At 52.8% G+C, this 16,895-nt stretch overlaps 6 protein-coding genes across 6 annotated transcripts; 3 read left to right on the forward strand and 3 right to left on the reverse strand.

The window, feature by feature from the left end:
- Positions 1 to 1,798: 1,798 nt before the first annotated feature.
- HER10_EVM0012858 (HAD-superfamily subfamily IIA hydrolase) lies at positions 1,799 to 3,198 on the forward strand (the record flags this gene model as incomplete). The annotated part of the gene is made up of 3 exons (XM_035482238.1): positions 1,799 to 2,127; positions 2,187 to 2,491; positions 2,552 to 3,198. The coding sequence occupies 3 exons, from the start codon at positions 1,799 to 1,801 to the stop codon at positions 3,196 to 3,198; spliced, it is 1,281 nt and encodes a 426-aa protein (XP_035331955.1).
- A 1,108-nt stretch (positions 3,199 to 4,306) lies between these two features.
- Positions 4,307 to 5,396, reverse strand: HER10_EVM0010671 (uncharacterized protein; the record flags this gene model as incomplete). Its single annotated transcript, XM_035480123.1, has 2 exons — positions 4,307 to 5,041; positions 5,322 to 5,396. The coding sequence occupies 2 exons, from the start codon at positions 5,394 to 5,396 to the stop codon at positions 4,307 to 4,309; spliced, it is 810 nt and encodes a 269-aa protein (XP_035331811.1).
- Positions 5,397 to 5,426: 30 nt separating this feature from the next.
- Positions 5,427 to 5,910, forward strand: HER10_EVM0001398 (uncharacterized protein; the record flags this gene model as incomplete). Its single annotated transcript, XM_035471146.1, has 2 exons — positions 5,427 to 5,613; positions 5,834 to 5,910. The coding sequence occupies 2 exons, from the start codon at positions 5,427 to 5,429 to the stop codon at positions 5,908 to 5,910; spliced, it is 264 nt and encodes an 87-aa protein (XP_035331210.1).
- A 467-nt stretch (positions 5,911 to 6,377) lies between these two features.
- On the reverse strand, positions 6,378 to 7,312 carry HER10_EVM0002508 (cytochrome c oxidase subunit COX9). Its single transcript, XM_035472215.1, has 4 exons — positions 7,053 to 7,312; positions 6,918 to 6,960; positions 6,712 to 6,742; positions 6,378 to 6,648 (listed from the first exon to the last, which is right to left on the reverse strand). Exons 1-4 carry the CDS (start codon positions 7,086 to 7,088, stop codon positions 6,561 to 6,563), a joined length of 198 nt encoding a protein of 65 aa, XP_035331281.1. The 5' UTR covers positions 7,089 to 7,312; the 3' UTR covers positions 6,378 to 6,560.
- Positions 7,313 to 7,397: 85 nt separating this feature from the next.
- Positions 7,398 to 8,838, forward strand: HER10_EVM0004356 (uncharacterized protein). Its single transcript, XM_035474005.1, has 3 exons — positions 7,398 to 7,575; positions 7,690 to 8,511; positions 8,579 to 8,838. The coding sequence occupies exons 1-3, from the start codon at positions 7,542 to 7,544 to the stop codon at positions 8,716 to 8,718; spliced, it is 996 nt and encodes a 331-aa protein (XP_035331407.1). The 5' UTR covers positions 7,398 to 7,541; the 3' UTR covers positions 8,719 to 8,838.
- HER10_EVM0002622 (uncharacterized protein) lies at positions 8,817 to 11,818 on the reverse strand. The gene is made up of 4 exons (XM_035472328.1): positions 10,146 to 11,818; positions 9,868 to 10,039; positions 9,538 to 9,812; positions 8,817 to 9,479 (listed from the first exon to the last, which is right to left on the reverse strand). Exons 1-4 carry the CDS (start codon positions 10,233 to 10,235, stop codon positions 9,090 to 9,092), a joined length of 927 nt encoding a protein of 308 aa, XP_035331291.1. The 5' UTR covers positions 10,236 to 11,818; the 3' UTR covers positions 8,817 to 9,089.
- Between the last annotated feature and the right edge of the window lie 5,077 nt (positions 11,819 to 16,895).

Below are 16,895 nucleotides of genomic sequence, written 5' to 3' on the forward strand. Positions count from 1 at the left end.
GCCACCACACAGGCAAATTCCTTGATACATCTCTCACCTCATGGTGCAAGTGCATTCTCGCATTTGTGGACCACCACCGGCGCTATCACGACTTCCTGCGGGCACCATCCCTGTGTCAGCCTGCCGTATCGTAAGGAGTCGTCGATAAGGAGTAGGCACACGCCCAATGGGAGTCATGGAGGGGTCTTCGAGGAGGCGGGCGAAGGAGGGGCAGAGATTGCGCCGGCGCTGCTTTATTTGATGCTGAAGACAAGAAGCCGATGAGACCGACTGAGTTAGGCATGGTCTGCTTCACGGACTACCTTACGAAGTACCTTTTCGTGCCATTATACGGATAAAGGTACTCGACATACGAAACGCCGCATGGTATCTACCTTTCCCCCCTTTTGACGTCCTTGGTCCTGGTCCGAATTACCTACCAAGGTCCCTTGTGACAAGGCCGAGTTGCCCTGAAGTTCCCCTGGCTTATCCTTCCATGTTTGGGCTTCACTTTGCGCTGGCGACAGACGTAGATGATGGATCCAAGAAGCTGCTGCTGGCTGCATGACAGAGATAGATACCGGTACATGCCCGAACGAAAAAGTGAGAGAAATTGAACACACCAAATAGCCTTTGTGCATGCTGTAATAAGCCTCTGCATTTTGCCTCAGGGTCCAACGGCTGGCCGTGACGGCGGCTCGCATGTGCTTCGTCGTCGCGCCAAGGCCGCCTCGGGTAAGGGTCGATCGCTGCCGCATCGGTACCCAGATCATCATCATTGCTCGGGGCATTTCGAGGCCCCTAACCATATGCCTTGCGCGACACACGGCGGAATCTTTTGCAGCCGCAACGAGGAACCCGAAAAGCCAAGTCTCCACCATGACGGTTGGCAAGATGGATCCCTCTTCTGCCTATGGAGCCTCCTAAACATGCTTTTTGCCCTTCTCTTGTTGGCGGCTCGCTGGGTTACTCGCCCGTTTTGTGACTTGCACTCCGTCTGTACTTTGTACTTTGGATCTATCTGTCTTGGTCAAAACCCGTAGGAGCCAGGAACAATGTTCCTTAGACTGACTACAAGTCTGCTCTGGCGGTGAGATGGAGGAACCTTTAGTGCCACACAAGTTTTCTCCCTCTTGGCAAGTAGCCGCATCCCGGTCCGTTTCCCTTTGGCGGTACCCTTGTGTACGGAAGTACGTCGACTGCAGCATTGCTGCTCGCAACAAAGGGCAGTGTCTTTATCCTCTTCTGTGTCGTAATCATAACATTTCACCACCAGGTAAGGTCCTTGTGTGTACAGAGTGGAGCAAGGCTCCTCTCCTGGTCTTGGATCCAAAAAAACTTCTCATGCTACTTCGCCTCCACGGTATCCACGACCATGCACGACTCAAGAAACTCATCCCAAGGGTGTCACTGAGCAAGGACCCGCGTTTGCCTGGTTTTAGCGGAGACTTCCACATGTTGGAAGAGGGTAGCGCAGGGGCGTCTCGAAAGCGCGCATTTCTGAAAGCGAGAGGCAGGGAGAGAGTAAGAGAAAGTGAGAGCAGAGACGTCAGCATCAAGTCAAGATGTCCTCATACCGGGAGTATATAACCTGGCAGCCCCCCCGTGATTTCCTTATGAACTATCTACACCTGTTTGTCTTATCACTTCATCCCAATCTTAACTTATCATCTTCGTCGAAAGCTCCGTCTTTGACAGACATAGCTTCACTCTTCACTCTCCAAGTCAACCCCTCTAGCCTGGACATTTACAGGCTTACAGCTCTTACTCACATTCAATCAACCAGTCTTGAGGAGCTTCACTCTCTACACCACCCATCATGGCTCCCAATCACCGAGCTTCGTCCACCGGCAGCTTCATCGAAAGCATTCAAGCTGCCCGGAAGCAACTGGACAACATGGCATTGGGTACTCCTGATTCCTCGCTCGACGGTTCGGAAGCATCATCCCCTGGCAACTCTCCTGTCGGAAGCCCTGCTAGCGCTCTTTCACCCGTCACCCCTTCGATAAGCGTCGATGCTCCCGTGGCCGATAGCTTCGCTTTCGCCTTCGACATTGATGGTGTCCTTATCCGTGGTGGCCGTGCCATTCCCGAGGCCGTTGAGGCCATGAAGGTACTCAACGGCGAGAATGAATACGGCATTCAGATGTAAGTTGCTTCCAACCCATTGCTTGAGCTACATTTGAAACTGACATGGAACTCTGCAGTCCTTATATCTTCCTTACGAACGGAGGCGGCAAGACCGAAGAAGAAAGATGTGGTGACTTGTCAAAACAGATGGAGATCGAAATCTCTCCCGCACAATTCATCTGCGGCCACACTCCCATGAGGGAAATGGCCGACCGATTCAAGACTGTCTTGGTTGTTGGTGGAGAAGGCGAGAAGTGCCGTCAAGTTGCTGAAGGCTACGGCTTCAAGGATGTCATCACGCCCGGCGATATCATCAAGCACAACTCGGCCACAACACCATTCCGCAAGCTTACGCCCGACGAGCTCAAGAACTCTCGCGAGCGTGACTTCACTGACGTTACTATCGAGGCCGTCTTCGTCTTCGCGGATTCTCGCGACTGAGCCGGCGATATTCAAATCATGCTCGATATCGCAATGTCCAAGGGCGGCAAGATCGGTACTCTGAGTGAGACCTTTGATGAGGGCCCACCAATTTACTTCTCTCACAACGATGTCGTCTGGTCTGCGGCCCACGACAACGTGCGTTTGGGTATGGGTGCTCTCCGCCGCATGCTCGAGGTCGCCTTCAAGGACGTTACCAAGAAGAAGGGCAAGCTCCACACACACGCCTTCGGTAAGCCCCAGGTCAGCACATTCGAGTTTGCGACGAGGCTCTTGCAACAATGGAGACGCCAGCAGCACGGCCTCGACGCCCCTCCCGACACTGTCTACTTTGTCGGCGACACTCCCGAGTCCGATATTCGCGGCACGAACCTGTACGACGAGCACGCGGACAACGAGTGGCACAGCATCCTGGTCAAGACCGGTGTCTACCAAGATGGTACGGAGCCGGCTTACAAGCCCAAGGCTACCGTCAACACCGTCCTGGACGCCGTGCGCTACGGTATCCAGCGCGAGATTCGCAAGCGGGTCGTCACCTCGCTGCGCAAGGACATCCTCGGCGAAGAAGATTGCCTTCGCGCCATGCAGGAGAAGGGTAGCGCGTGTTACACTCCCCTGGAGGAGCGTACGCAACCAATCTTGGGTTAAAGATACGGCGACTTTTCAGCATTTACAACTTTATATGATAAAAAGGGATGTTCGGGATATTAGCGGTTTTTTCTTTTTTGGGGACAAAGCTCTCTTCAGAGCTTCCTCATTTTCTGAATTTGATTATTCACTTGGACGGAGTAAAAGTGTGATACCAAAGGCGTCAGCAATGAACATCACGACTACAGATAGATGCTAGAGTCATAAATAGCTTGTCAGCAGATTCGCATCGGTCAATATTTATAGGCGCATTAGCCGCCAAATAACTCTGAATTACTCTAACTATTTTAATCGTCTTGTGATTTACTGAGAGGATTGTAGCGGTGAATGATAGCTCACACGTCGGTTAGCGATAGTTCATATTAGTCCACCATTTCTATCATTTGCGAGTAATTCTTCCGCCACAACCGCCTCGACATGAACATGCACATCAAACCGGGCAACGGCAATACTACTGCAAGGGAAGCAAGCATCATGAAAGCATGCTGTTGGCAATCTCTCTCCCCGCGAGCCGACGCCGAGCCTGCAAAACACCGTCATTCACGGACCTGGCGCCGCGCCGCTGTCCGCACTGGTCTGCTAAGGACCCGGCCGGTGTCGAATATAAGCTGGCATCCCTCTGCTGATTTCCTGATCCCGCCGTTGGCGCTACTGCTCATTGGAGAATTGGTACCCGTGAGAAGCCGAGTGGCCCAACACGTCTTTGCTTGGCAGAGCATCTCAGATGTTGCCCAGACGAAGATTGTCTCCAAAGAGTAACCCGTCGCCAGTTCCCCCCCTCGCATCTCGCATGCTTCTGTGGAGAAAGCAACCCACCGCGCGCGTGGGTTTCCTCGCGGACAGAAATGGATTCGCGGGTTGTTGATCTGCGATGGGGGAGGGGAGGGGAAGAAGTGGAGGAAATGGCGCACGAGTATGGAACTCGGGAGGAGAAAAGAATGGCAGAAGTACATGTACGAAAAGGTGTTCGCAGAGAGGAGTGTGAGTCTGCTTGTTTGCTATGTGCACACTCCTCCCCATCCCCACCTCCACATGGTGCTGGCTCGTCACCGTCTTCTCGCTCCTCCAGGAGTTCCTCCAGGAAGTCCCTCTGCAACCTCCGCATCTCTTATCGGTTGGTACCAGTAACACGCTTCGAATCCCTCGGATCCCTGGCATCGGGCGTCGTAGTGCTAGAGTGAGATTCTGTGAATGTGAAACTGCCCCACTGCGAGGAGGCAGCCCACGACGCAGCATCGACGGCTTCCTGGCGTTGCTGGCGGTCCTTCACAGCCTCCGTCGCGCTGCAGCCGAGGGAAAATCCCGGGACGTACTCGCGGTCGACGCGCAGCCATCCTTTCCAGGCGGCAGTCACGTCGCCGGCCCCGAGCGCGCCGATGACTATGGTTCCCCACCATTCCCGGGCGCCGCTGTGGTGGCCGCCGTAGAGCATCCAATTCTCCGCAGCGGCGACGAGCTCCCGGATTTGCTCCGCGCCGATGCTAACACCGCCTCCGCCTCCGTTTCCGCCGCTGCGGCTATCGGCGGTGGTGCTCCGGCGAGCTGGTCGATGCACGTAGGCGTGGCGCAGATCGTCTGGGTCACCAAGGATGCGAGTTACGTCGAAACGGTGCTCCGTATCGAAGATCAGTACCGTCTTGTTATGTGGATGTGACAAAAGGGCCGAGACGAGTGCGTAGACGAGCGGGAGTTGGCGGCCGGTCACAGCTAACGGAGCAGACTTTGTTGCACGAAAATTCCGTTGGACAAGATCGTCAAGTCCAGGCACGGGGCATGACTTCGGATGCTTCGATTTGTTTGTTGGCGCATCGGGATCAACCCCTATGCGGAGAGCATACAGTATCTGCGGTGCTTCGTGTCAGTGATAGTGCGTATGTGCGACTGCATTGTGGTCATTTTGATGATGCGGGGTTGGGCGTGAGTGCAAATGATGAGATTGAAGATGACTGCTGCTGGGGGTGAGCAATGGTCATGAGGATTTCGGCGTTCGCTACACGGACGAAAAGTTGAACGGAAACATCACTCATCCAGCTTTCATCGACCAGAACCAATTGAAGAAGCAATCCCCCCAACCCAAACCCCCCAGCTTGCGCAAACAGAACGGACTCGTGATTCTTGCGTACCTCGTCCAGGTTCGTCTCTTCGATCTCGCCCAGCAGCCTTGCGCCGGCTAAAGCGGCCGCCGAGGGCATTTCCATCTCCAATTCCGTCGCCGTCGCCGCTTGAAAATGTCGCCGCCGTGTGCCGCGTTCCCACCGTCAAAATTGGATATGCACGTCCAGGCAGATGTCAAGGGGAAGAAGCGCAAGCTGCCAGGAGGCGCCGATGTCGACCTGACCAAGTGTGCGTTGAAGGAGATGACGCAGTACAGGTGCTTTGTCGAGAACTCGCAGTCCCGAAATAGCCCGGTCCGCTGCTGGCCGATTCACCGACTATTCCGACAGTGAGTTCTAATTTCTTCTAACACCTTCTTCTCCTTGCCAATGTAAAATGTCCGTCGTCGGGGATATTGTAGATTGACTGTGTGTGTGATTCACTAGATGTCAAGACAAAAAGGGCACGTTCATGGTTGAGACCACAGCTTGGGAGGGTTCAAAGCCAGACCCCACCACCCGTCACAACTCCCAAGCTATAGGCAACGGCAAATCGCAAGACGGCCATTCTAGTGAGCCATCATACCATCAATGGTCTCAGGCATGGGAGGATGAATGAGCCAGGGCATCATTGTTTCCGGGGTATCTATGGCGTCTAGACGCACACTGCAGGTCGTCCAGGCTTCTTTATTTGACCATCTCATTCGAAGCACAGAGTATGCGCACCTAGTTGATCGTATGACGATACGGCCCGGCCGGATTGTGTCTTGGATAATCGATCCAAGCTCATCGAAACCAATGCTGTAATACCATCCATATATCATACAGTGACGCTCCAACATCGATCACGTGCATCATCAACATAGGTCTCGAGCGATGAAGCCTGTAAGCTCTGGAGGAATGAGAAAATCAGACGAGCAAAGCCAATTTCCCTTGATCGTATCGCAAGCTGTCGCACTAGGTTTACACGAGGTTTCGGCACAGCAAGACCTTCACCGTAGAGGCAGCATGGATCAAGTGACGTCGACTGGTGGACAATGGTCCGTCGACTAAGGCGACAAACATCGACGCATGCATCGAACCAACTCACATAAAGAGGCTCTTGCTTCAATTGCTGAAGTGTATGGTACAATCGGGGTTGGATGATCAACTGATGAAGCCCGTATCTTGTCTATGACTGCAAATGCCCTCTCGTGCTTCCTCCGCCCAATCTAACAGACCATCTCAATTCGCTCCGTTCCCGCTTCGTCTCGGCTATTTGATTGTCGCTTATGCCTTGCGGGCCTCGGCCTTCTGCTGCTCGAGCTTGGCGTAGTAGCTGTCGCGGGCGTTTGTGCGCGGCATGTGGAAGCCGTACCTATAATTTAATCTTAGTTTTCGGGGATGGGACTTCTGGAGAACTCAGTCGACGATCGCGTACCAGTAGACGTTGGCCATGGCGAAACCGAGACCTGTAAAGGCAACGTTAATTGAGTCATTCTCGGATGGTGTCGGAAAGAAAGGGTGGAACACTGGAGTAGCAAATCGCTGCATGCTGAAGTCGAGAGGCTCAATTGACGCATGTCACCCTCAATCCAGCAGCAGCAAATCTGCAACGTCCAGCCCTGCCCACGAAGAAGGGCTTACCGAGGGCGATACCAAGGTCGAGAACGAGGTTGCGTCGCAGCATCTGTCAGTTGTCGTTAGCCCACAGTCCGTTGCCCTTCGTCTTCTTCCTCCGAGATTCTGGCGGAAATTCTATGGAAGGGGGGGAAAACGCACGCCCGTGATGGGCTTAACAGCAGTAGCGCCGGCCATTGTGATGTGTAGTGCGGAGAGGGTTGTGGTAGTCGATTGAGCCGAGAGTTCGTAATCGGAGGGTTGTTTGACGATGCTGAGATCTTTGGCGGGTAGCTCGAATGGTCTGATCAATTCGCGCGAAGGGAAATGTCACGTGATGTTGAATTCCTCTTCAACCAAGGCAATGGCTCTGTGATGGCTGCTGGGCCTTAGCTAAGCATTTCGGTGATTGAAACTGCTTCGCCCTGGTTGGCCATCGCATCTTCCATTGCTCTCAGTCAGGAAAGAGAAAAAAAACAAGACTTAGGTAAGCAGACCTGCCGGAGGAATGCCGGCTAAACAGGTACAGGGGCGTGGCCTTGGTGTGACCGTCAACACGCATGGGATCTTCCGAGCATTTTTTCCCGTAACGGGTGGGATTGAAGCTGGTTGACAATCAATCAGCTTGAATCAACAACACTAGTAGCAGCCATGAGTCTTCCCACGAGGCGGTTGGCCTCAGCCGGTATGTTTTCAATTGATAGTATTTTGGCTTCGTTCTAGCCCCCAAAACTGCGTCATATCGCTGTCAGCTGTTGAATTGGGCTCCCTAAGTAGCTAACCTTCACTGAACTACCAGCTCCCTCGACACTTCAAGCCATCACCCGACCGATCCCTCGATCCTTTATCCTACCCATTCGACCAGTCACCCAGGTCCGAAGCAAATGGACTCTCGGCAGTATATTTGGCAGCCGTCGCGGCAGGCGAGCCCAAGCTTCCGATGACATGATGGGCGAGAACCTCGATGACCCCAAGGTCCGCGAACGCTTTGCCGAGTCACAGCAGCCCAAGATGTCTAGCTCAATCTTCGAGGAGGAAGTCGACGATGTCGTCGCGGACAGCAAAAAGGGCGGCTCCAAGGCTCAAGCTGCCCAAGCGTCGGTGAAGACACCAGAGACGATGGCGTGGCGCCTCGACCCCGATCCGCGAAGTCGTCTCCGCTGGGAGAGAAAGAAGGTTATCCAGATGGTCCGCAAGAACGGCCACGTCACCCGTGAGGAGCGTATCGCACAGACTGAGAAGAAGCTGTCTCACAAGAGCCCCTTTTTGGAGACCAGCGTCAAGAAGCTCGTGCATCTGGCGCGCCAGATCCAGGGCAAGTCCCTTGAAGAGGCCGTTTTGCAGATGTCGTACTCCAAGAAGAAGATGGCGGCCGAAGTCAAGTACCAGCTGGAGGAGGCCAGAGATTTGGCTGTTGTCACCCGTCGCATGGGCATCGGTCGCGTCGCCACCAATGTGCAGCCCATTAAAATCCAGACCAAGGAAGGCAAGACCATGACCATCACAGACCCGACAAGACTCTATGTTGCTGAAGCCTGGGTTGGTCGAGGACCTTGGAGGGCCAAGGAGCTTGATTACAAGGGCAGAGGCAGATTCGGCATTATGCAGTCGCCCTCAACCAGTATGTTTGATGCTTTCCCATACCGCCACTCAATCTTGTCTGTCATGAGGTTAACAGTAGTTCGCAGGCATTTCAATCGTCTTGAAGGAGGAAAAAACGAGAATACGAGAGCATACGGAGAAGTTGGCTAAACAGGCGAGGAGAAAGCCCTGGGTGCATTTGCCTGACCGGCCAGTGACGGCTCAGAGACCCTACTACTCATGGTAAAGACACAAAGGTCACGAATGGAAGACACGTAACTGGAAGTACTTGGGATACCATCTTGTAACACACTCAAAACCTGTAAGAATATGTACAATGAAAAGCTGTCATAGAGTCCTTTACGCCATCTTCGCTGCGAATCCCCCTTACGTCACCGGTGCCTTTGGGTGTATGCATGCAATAGAAATAGGATATCCCGTGGTATAATGCTGGCCTTTTTTCGACAACCGCCCCTGAACCCCGCTCCACCGCAACCGCTCATTAACATTCATTTAGTCATAATTCATATAGTGGAAGACATCCGCTTGCGTTGCTCATCTGCTTGAGATGGGCCAGTCGAAAAGACGAGCAAGGCAGATGCCTCGGTGAACTGCCGCTCACTCGAAACGCCTGGGTGACTGGCGCGGCAACATGTCTTCGTACCTTCTCGACTTCATCTCCAGCTCCGAGTGGTTCTTGTCTTTCATGCCAATGAAACCTCCAGTGTAGTCTCTTCCGGACCCAGGCATCGGGCCCGAAATTTGCATAGACTTGGCACGATTCTTTGGTCGTCTGATGAGAAGCCACAGAGCCAAGGCGATGGCTAGGACACCTACACCTGCTCCCACTCCGATGCCTATCTTAGCAGATGAAGAGAGGCCTGCCGCATCGCTCTCTAGGTTGCCCGTTCCGTTCTCCGAGGCTGAGCCGGATTGCGATGGGCGAGCTCCGGTAGATGTCGACGTTGACCTCGAAGAGGTTGAGGACAATGACCTGGTAGATGTGGCCTAGAATGAGTTAGCCAGGACTGAAGTTATCATCATAGACTGGAAGCATTAAGCTTACGAGGGTGGTTGAAACTGCAGTTGACGGCTGGAATGCCTGAGCAGTATCGGTGACAGTGTTACGAGAGGTTTCCGATGGAGCTGTTTTGGCGACTTCAGAGGAAGCAGGAGTCTCAGCAGCGCTGGGTTTCGGCGGCTCGCTCAAGCTCGACGGTGACGGGGGCGGCTGAGAAGTCGACGGCAGCACCACCGGAGGTGTTGTCTGCTGAGCGGCGGGTGTAGAAGGCGGCGGGTTTGACGCAGGCGGTGTCGAAGCAGGAGGTGCTTGCGTAGCAGCTATCATGGAAAGTCAGTGATGTCTTTGCTGGATCAGGGAACGAAGTTGCCTCACTTGCACATAGACCCGCGACATATTCATTGACTTTGGGTGCTACATCTGCAGCGCATGATTGCGAGGCGCAATCACGAACACCAAACACGAAGTCTTGTTGTTTACAAAGGCAGGCATTGTCTCCAGAGGCGCAACCAAATCCTTTGGCAATGACATTGTTGACACAGGTAATCTGCGGTGCAAGAGCGTGTTAGTCCTTGATACTCGCTCAGTTTTCTAGAAACGTGTCTTGATGCCGCCAATCATGTCTCTGAATGATTATTTCGGCAGTGACTTACACCACATGGTGGCAATGAATCCAGTTGCGCGCAGACATTGCCAAGAAGGGCCGTAATGGCGAAAGCCCGAAACCAGAATCGACGTCTCATTATGAGATTGGTGAAGGTAAGTGCGACAGAATACTTGATGTCATCAACGTCAAGTGAAGTGTCTTGGAGACAAAATTTCGGCGCGTCACTTTCCGGAATCTCCTAACACCTGATGCGCATAGGACCGGATCTTTTACAGTGTCGCACAGAAAACCATGATCTGTCCCGGGTTCAAGTGGTTGGTGAGGTACTCCGGCACGTCGCAGACGTTCGTATGGAAAATAGGGCGTTCGTTACGTGGCGCGAAATAGGCTCAGAGAGAACGTATGAGACTGCTCGACAGACGGTCAAGGTGACGAAAGAGGCGACGAAGCTGACAAGAGAATGCGAACCCCCAAGACTCAGTGAGGTAGATGGCTGAAGTGATTTGGGTCAGGACTGGCGGCAGATGGTCGACGTCGCGAGAGATAGAGAAAGTCAGGTCAAGTCGAGTTGGATGGACTTGCAGCGGGATGGGGCGGGAGAGGCGAAACAAGTTGACCAAAGCTGGAATGGAAGAGAAACGGTCAAGGCGAAGTGGGAGGAATGGAAGAGAAAAGCCGGCGTGGGACGAACTGGGGAGAAAAGCTGAAGAAGATTCCGAACGGGCAGAAGAGAAGAAACAAGGTACACAGCGAGGAGAAAAGAAGGGAAGAAGCTCGCAGGTGAGGTTCCGGGGGAATGAGAAGGGAGCGGGGAGTGAGGGTAATATTTCAGATTTAGAGAGGGAGGAGGGATATTGCCATATTGAAGAAGGAACACGGTCCTACTCCCACACCCACATATCCCTCGCACTTGCACTTACACTGGCAGCCCAGGGAGGGACTACCTTGCCTCCATAGAGAGAGCGGTGCAACTTATCTTACCAAGGTGGCTTACCTACATGCAGAAAGGACGGGAGGACGTGGGCCAGAAGTAATGGCAGGGGCCAACCAATCTGATGGGATCATGGGATGGAAGGCACTGTTGGCCCAGTATGTGGTGCACGGGGTTGCCCTGGTTCATGAGCAAAGAATCCAGATACATCATCGGACGAGGAAAATAACGCAAAGAGCCATGTCACTCATGACGAGGGGGCCTTCCTTCCTCTCTTCATCAAGAACAGGGGAAAGGGGGTGGGGAGAGAAATAGAAGGGGACCAAAAAGGCACGAGCACGGGCAGGAGGCTGTGAAGACAGCCCAGGGTTTCCCTCTGGTGCAAGTGCGACGTTGGCAGTTGACAGCCCGCGGACCTTGTCGCGTCCACGTTAAATTAGTACAGTCGCGTCAAATAGAGGTATAGACGGAGACATGTTTGGCTATTTGTCTTCTCTGTCGGTTTTCATGGCATCCGACGTGTTGCGTACCTTGGTCTGGAGTTTGCAGGCCCACACCCAAGGTGGACAAGGTAAGTTATGGCAGACGAATAATGGTGGTGACAGGCGTGTCGGGCCATTTGCTGGCTGATACTGGATAGTCCTCTCTAAACTCTGCAGAGGAAAGATAAGGTAGGTAGGTACCTTACTTTTACTTGTACTTCCTCGAGCAAGCAAGTAGACAAAGGTGACTGACACGCACGTTGACTGGCAAGTATCTTGATGCGAGGGGGGGACGGGTTTGAGAAGGGAGCAGGCCCGGGCGCTTTCCATGTTGGTTGAGGTAAACTCAGGTAATCCCTTGCCTGAGGTAGGTAGGCACCCTCGGCACCTTACCTTTTTCACCTCAGGGCAACGTAGACTGGAACAAGGAAAAGGAAGGAGAGGCTCCGAGGGTCTATCTAGTATGGCTGCATCATGCTCTTGCCTGTCCTTGTCTTTCTCGTCTTTTGGCTTTTCAACACGATCAACCTGCGCATACCCCGAGCATCACCACAAAAGCTGCGTCATCCGATGATTCAACAAAAGACGCACATGGAATCCAGATTCCCATCCGAGGTCAGGCAACAATGAAGTGGGAGACTCTTGACCTTTTCGTCACCCTTGGCTCGTTATGCGTACGGGTGTACCTACGAGGCTAAGTTCCCGTCGAGGCAAGTCACATCGGCGGCTCGCCATGGATTCTGGTGGAGGATCCCCAACTGGGCCTGGGCCCGATCTGAGGGAGACTACTCTGAGTCTGTGCCGCGAGCTGCCATACCAGGATGAGCCCGCTTTGACAGGGGTTGCGGAATTGGAAATGGGGGTCCAGGGATGACGTTCAATGGAGGGGGAGATCCGGTAACTGGTAAAGACGACTCAGCCGTAGTGTACATCCAACTCTTCTTGGTGAGTTATTCGCACGATCCGGACGTGAAGCTTCCACGTCCAACTTCCTCGTCATAATGAACTGTTTTCCTCGTTTCTTGAAGTATCCCACATTCTTCGTTGCCTCATATTTTCGACGGACTACAGAGTAAGAATGATGGGAATGATACGGATACGGCAGGTCGAGTTTGCGGCGCATAACGTTGGCTCACGTTTGCACATAGACGTAACACTGATATAGGTGTGCCGCCGTGGGGTTGCACCTGCGCCGTCCTATCAGATCTTACAGATCGTCCGAAGCTATTCTTGAAGAATAAGCCACGCACGAATTCGGCCCCGTCTCTTACAGGACCTTTTCGGATTGTTGGCGAACGCTGGCCCCATCCGACCCCAACGGCCTGCTATTCGCCTGGTCGTCCGATCCCTAGTCGTAGTCGCAGCCAGGGGTTGGTTGGCTGGATAGGAATCGCGTGTAGTTGCGACACGGGGCACAGTCAAAGCCCACTCGCGCGACGTGCCCCAGCTAAAGACTACCTAAACGAAGGTTGGCGGCAGATGGGTGGAAAGGGGGCGAATCCAGCTTGTGAACTGCGCTTTCTGGCCTCTTGGCCGATGAGGGGTCTACAACGGTCAAGCACATGCCTAGGTAGGTACCTAGTGTACACTCATTGACCGCTTTCACCTGTCGTTGGTTCCGAGGCTGATCTGCGCTAGGCAGGTCGTGTATCTTGCCGCCGCAAGCCACCGCACATCAATCGTTTCGCCCTAGACTTAGGGAAGCACGGAAGATAGGAAAAGGAGATGGCCGCGACGGGCTCGGAGCGCATCGTTCAAAATCCATTCCGACACCCAAGTCCACGGTAAGTGAGGTAGAATGCTACAGGACTTCCTTTTCCGATCTATTCGCTTAGCCTGTGCGCACTGCGCACCATGATACGAGGATTCCGTCGTCATCCAACAGGGGAACAAGACTGCAGCATGACAAACCGTGTGCCCGAAAGGGAAAGGGGGAACCTGGGAGTTCCATGTTCCATCGGGCTGCATGAACTGCGGATGCCGGTGCGGCACTCCCGTCACCGGCATGGGGACCTGGACGGCATTACTTAAGGCACTTTGGTCTCTGTCCCTTCTCTTCCATTGCCCTGAATGTACCTTATGTAAGCTGCCATCCGATGGTGCTGACAGGACCAATGGGTTCCTAATTACCGACCTTAAGCAAGTTGCTACCTGCTACGTATACCCAGACCTCACTCAAATCTGTGCCGCTTACCTACCTACTTGACTGTTGTAAGGAACGCGCGCTAAATACCAACCTTATTCAAGGTGACCTGGGCTCAAAGTTAAACGTTCTATGAATAAATGTTAACATCGTTAACGGTGAGTTACCAACATGAGATAAGTCGAAAAGTTTGTAAGCTCGAGCTGAGGGTGTTCTCGTATTCAACCAACAGCATTTTCCCAATCTTGTCCGTTCCCACCAAACGCATGCTATCCTGAGCGTCCGTATGCCCTCCTCGCACTGCAGCAGTCCCGAGTTATGAGAGCAAACTCATTTTTCACCACTCGTTACATTTTGATCAGATGGGAGACTTGCGCATTTGCCGCCTGTTACTTGTCCTCCACCTCTGGCCCCCGCACAGAATATTCGAATGGGCAGACAGAACGAAGTACCGCTGTCATGGCTCCTCGCTCCCCTGTTTCAGCGCTCTCCTGAGTCGGATGGGAAGAAAGCCTCTATCCACGCACTCAGCGGCTTGGAGCTCTGGGCAGTGCTTGCCAAATCTCTCGGCTTTTCCGTTGCTGCACTTGACCCTCACTTTCTTGCTGCTAACTCTCAGATACGGAGCACAGCCGGAACAGTTGGCCTGCCCAAGACGTAAGTCATTCTCCGTCGCTGCCGTATCATGGTTAAAACCGGTACTTATGAAGACATCTCCAGAAGTTCACTCATTCTTTCCAAACGTACACATTCGACTGCTAAAGTCTCACGACAGCTAGGCCATGTTCAAATGTCGAACAGCTTGCCCTGTCGCCTGCCGCATTCTCCGCTTGCTTCTTTCTGCCCCTTCATCTCGACCTGAACATGGCTTTGCCGTCGATAAATGGACTCGCTTGTCGTGAATTCATGCGCCTCGCAGCATCACGGCTACTGGCAAACAAGGCTACATCTCGATGGCAATAAGTCGGCTGTTCTGCTATATGTGGCTTGCTTTGCCTAGGACAGGCATCCCCTGCGCATAAATCAGACGGGGCGCGCTGTAACAAGCACCACAAAGGTGGAGACTTTCCCCTTCTTCTCTTCTTCTTTTTTTTTTTTTTTTTTTTTTTTTTTTTACTCTTGACAACTATAACGGCCGCCTGCCCGGATTCTTTAGGATTCCCCATTGCGGTCTCATGTTGATGGCTGAGCCAGCTCGCCGTTCCGGCTCCTGGTGCTTTGCGACTGCGTAACGAGGTGAGGTTACTGACGACTGGTTCTGCCATTCATTTCCTCCATCGCTAGACCTCTTGAGGCCCGGTTATATGGCAGAAAGACACAATGATGCCCTTATTTGGACGTTCTGTTGCCTAGCACAGCTGCCAACTCGATGCAGATAAGCAGGGGCTTATCAGATCGTTCGTGGTAGTAGACCGGTTAGGATGCCATGTTCGCTCTACGAGTAAGTCAGACAGCTTCGCGAAATCTTCGTCGTTGTACAGCCGATTTCGTTGGGCTAAGACGGCGCTGGAGTGCCCGTCCTCGTCACTACTGACTCCGCTAGCCCGGACCACGGCTCCGGCGTTGTAGATTGACAGGTCATCGGGTGACGGAATGAGTTGCTGCTCAACAGATCCCATATTTCTACGTCCATAACTATTTCTGCCTGTGTGAATATCTCTAATTAATGTCCTAAATTTCGCTTATTCGCTCTTTCTTTGATGATATTCTCTACAACATCCTTAAAGAAACAGTATCTTAGCGAGACTGTGACAACAAGCAAAATCGTAACGGTATTGGAAAGAGGGTTAATCATATGCTGACTAGCTGTCATTTTACCACCCGCTTGAGTGACAGTCGTATCAAACCAGCATGCAGCGAATACATCCATCGGCGTCGATTGCGTATCACGTGGTTCCGTAGTGGTAGGAAGTCAAACTTTAGAAGCCGTTGACGGATATGCTGTCAAGGCTCAAGAGTCAGATCCGGGCTCGGAGTTCATTCCGGTGCCGAGACTGATCGGAACCGGCTGACCAGACACCCAGAGTCTAGACTTCTGACTTAGGCAACTTACAGACAGACTCGCGTAAATTGCGGGCTAAGGCCCTTAAGGGCTAAGGCATGTATCCGTAAGTAGCATTGGTGCGACTTTTTGAGTAAGCTCATGACTCCATTGAGTCCATTCCACAAGGTAGGGTGACTAGCTCTGGAGATCACTACAAATGCTATGAATAGCTAGGCTCAAGTGCATTGAAAATAGCGATGCTCACTACAGGATCATGATGGCCGATTCGACTGGCAAAGCGTGCATAGAAAGGGGAGACGTCGGCTGCGCCTCGAATTGTTCTCGGAGCCAGAAACAAGACGGACACCTGGGAGGAAACACAAGAGTTGAAAAACCCAACAACTCAAGAGCCTCTTGGAAGTCGCATCATTCTCGCGGCACATCGGCATGACCTCACCAATGCCAAGCCCACCGGCCTCGCCAATGGCTTGGTGTCTTACTCCTCAGCCATCTGAAAAACGGCTAAACAGCCGGGCAAGGCAAACGAGATAAAGTTCAGCCCCTTGGAAAATTCTTACCAAAAGTTTACTTAACATCTTATTTGCACGGCGATAAGGACTGTTGGCTGGCCGGCCGTGTCCATTCATTAGAATATAACAGCCGGGCTTCGGCGTAGTATTGCTCCGGGAATAGGCGGGCTCTGGTTCTCCCTCCCCACAAGATGTTCCCGGCATTCCACTTCTCATCTCAATTCAGCTGGTCAGGGACGCGCTGGTGACCTATTACGTGGGCGTGAGGTAAGCTAAGTATTGGTTCGAGCTACTTGTATCGACAAGTCTGCGAGAGTCTGCGGAAAATGAATACTAGGCAGGACTTGGCGTTTTGTGTAGTTTGGCTGTGGTTTTCCTTCATTCTCAGCCTCTCGATACCCCGGCCTCTATGAGCTTCCCGTAAGTTATGTTGACGCTCGCTTTCGCAAAGCATGCAAACCAGTAAGATGACTTTACCTTGCCTCAATTGGCTGTGGTTGGGTCCGTGTCTTCGATCTCTGGCGTTTCCTTACATGATAAGAGTCCTGGGCGTTCACGGTACCTTCACCTAGGAAAGTCCCATTGTCCAAGGCTCCGTGCAACCATGAATGAGATATCGCAGCAGTCGATGTCTTCAAGTATGCTTAAGCATAAGAAAGTCGGCTGGGCAATTGGTACCAAGCCTAGGGCTTGACTCTTACTAGAATGCCTCATCTCAGTGTGTGT

The sequence above is a fragment of the Colletotrichum scovillei genome, assembly GCF_011075155.1.
Source record: "Colletotrichum scovillei strain TJNH1 chromosome Unknown Contig00007, whole genome shotgun sequence".
NCBI lineage: Eukaryota > Fungi > Ascomycota > Sordariomycetes > Glomerellales > Glomerellaceae > Colletotrichum > Colletotrichum scovillei.

Excerpts from the sequence above, each read along its gene's own strand:
- HER10_EVM0002508 (XM_035472215.1), bottom strand. The coding sequence starts at position 7,088 with ATGGCCGGCGCTACTGCTGTTAAGCCCATCACGGGC. Across the intron at positions 6,961-7,052 it reads CTGTTAAGCCCATCACGGGC|ATGCTGCGACGCAACCTCGT; the intron begins GTGCGTTTTCCC and ends GACAACTGACAG. Across the intron at positions 6,743-6,917 it reads CGACCTTGGTATCGCCCTCG|GTCTCGGTTTCGCCATGGCC; the intron begins GTAAGCCCTTCT and ends TTGCCTTTACAG.
- HER10_EVM0004356 (XM_035474005.1), top strand. The coding sequence starts at position 7,542 with ATGAGTCTTCCCACGAGGCGGTTGGCCTCAGCCG. Across the intron at positions 7,576-7,689 it reads GAGGCGGTTGGCCTCAGCCG|CTCCCTCGACACTTCAAGCC; the intron begins GTATGTTTTCAA and ends CTGAACTACCAG. Across the intron at positions 8,512-8,578 it reads TATGCAGTCGCCCTCAACCA|GCATTTCAATCGTCTTGAAG; the intron begins GTATGTTTGATG and ends AGTAGTTCGCAG.
- HER10_EVM0002622 (XM_035472328.1), bottom strand. The coding sequence starts at position 10,235 with ATGAGACGTCGATTCTGGTTTCGGGCTTTCGCCATTACGGCCCTTCTT. Across the intron at positions 10,040-10,145 it reads ATTCATTGCCACCATGTGGT|ATTACCTGTGTCAACAATGT; the intron begins GTAAGTCACTGC and ends CTTGCACCGCAG. Across the intron at positions 9,813-9,867 it reads TGTCGCGGGTCTATGTGCAA|CTGCTACGCAAGCACCTCCT; the intron begins GTGAGGCAACTT and ends TTTCCATGATAG.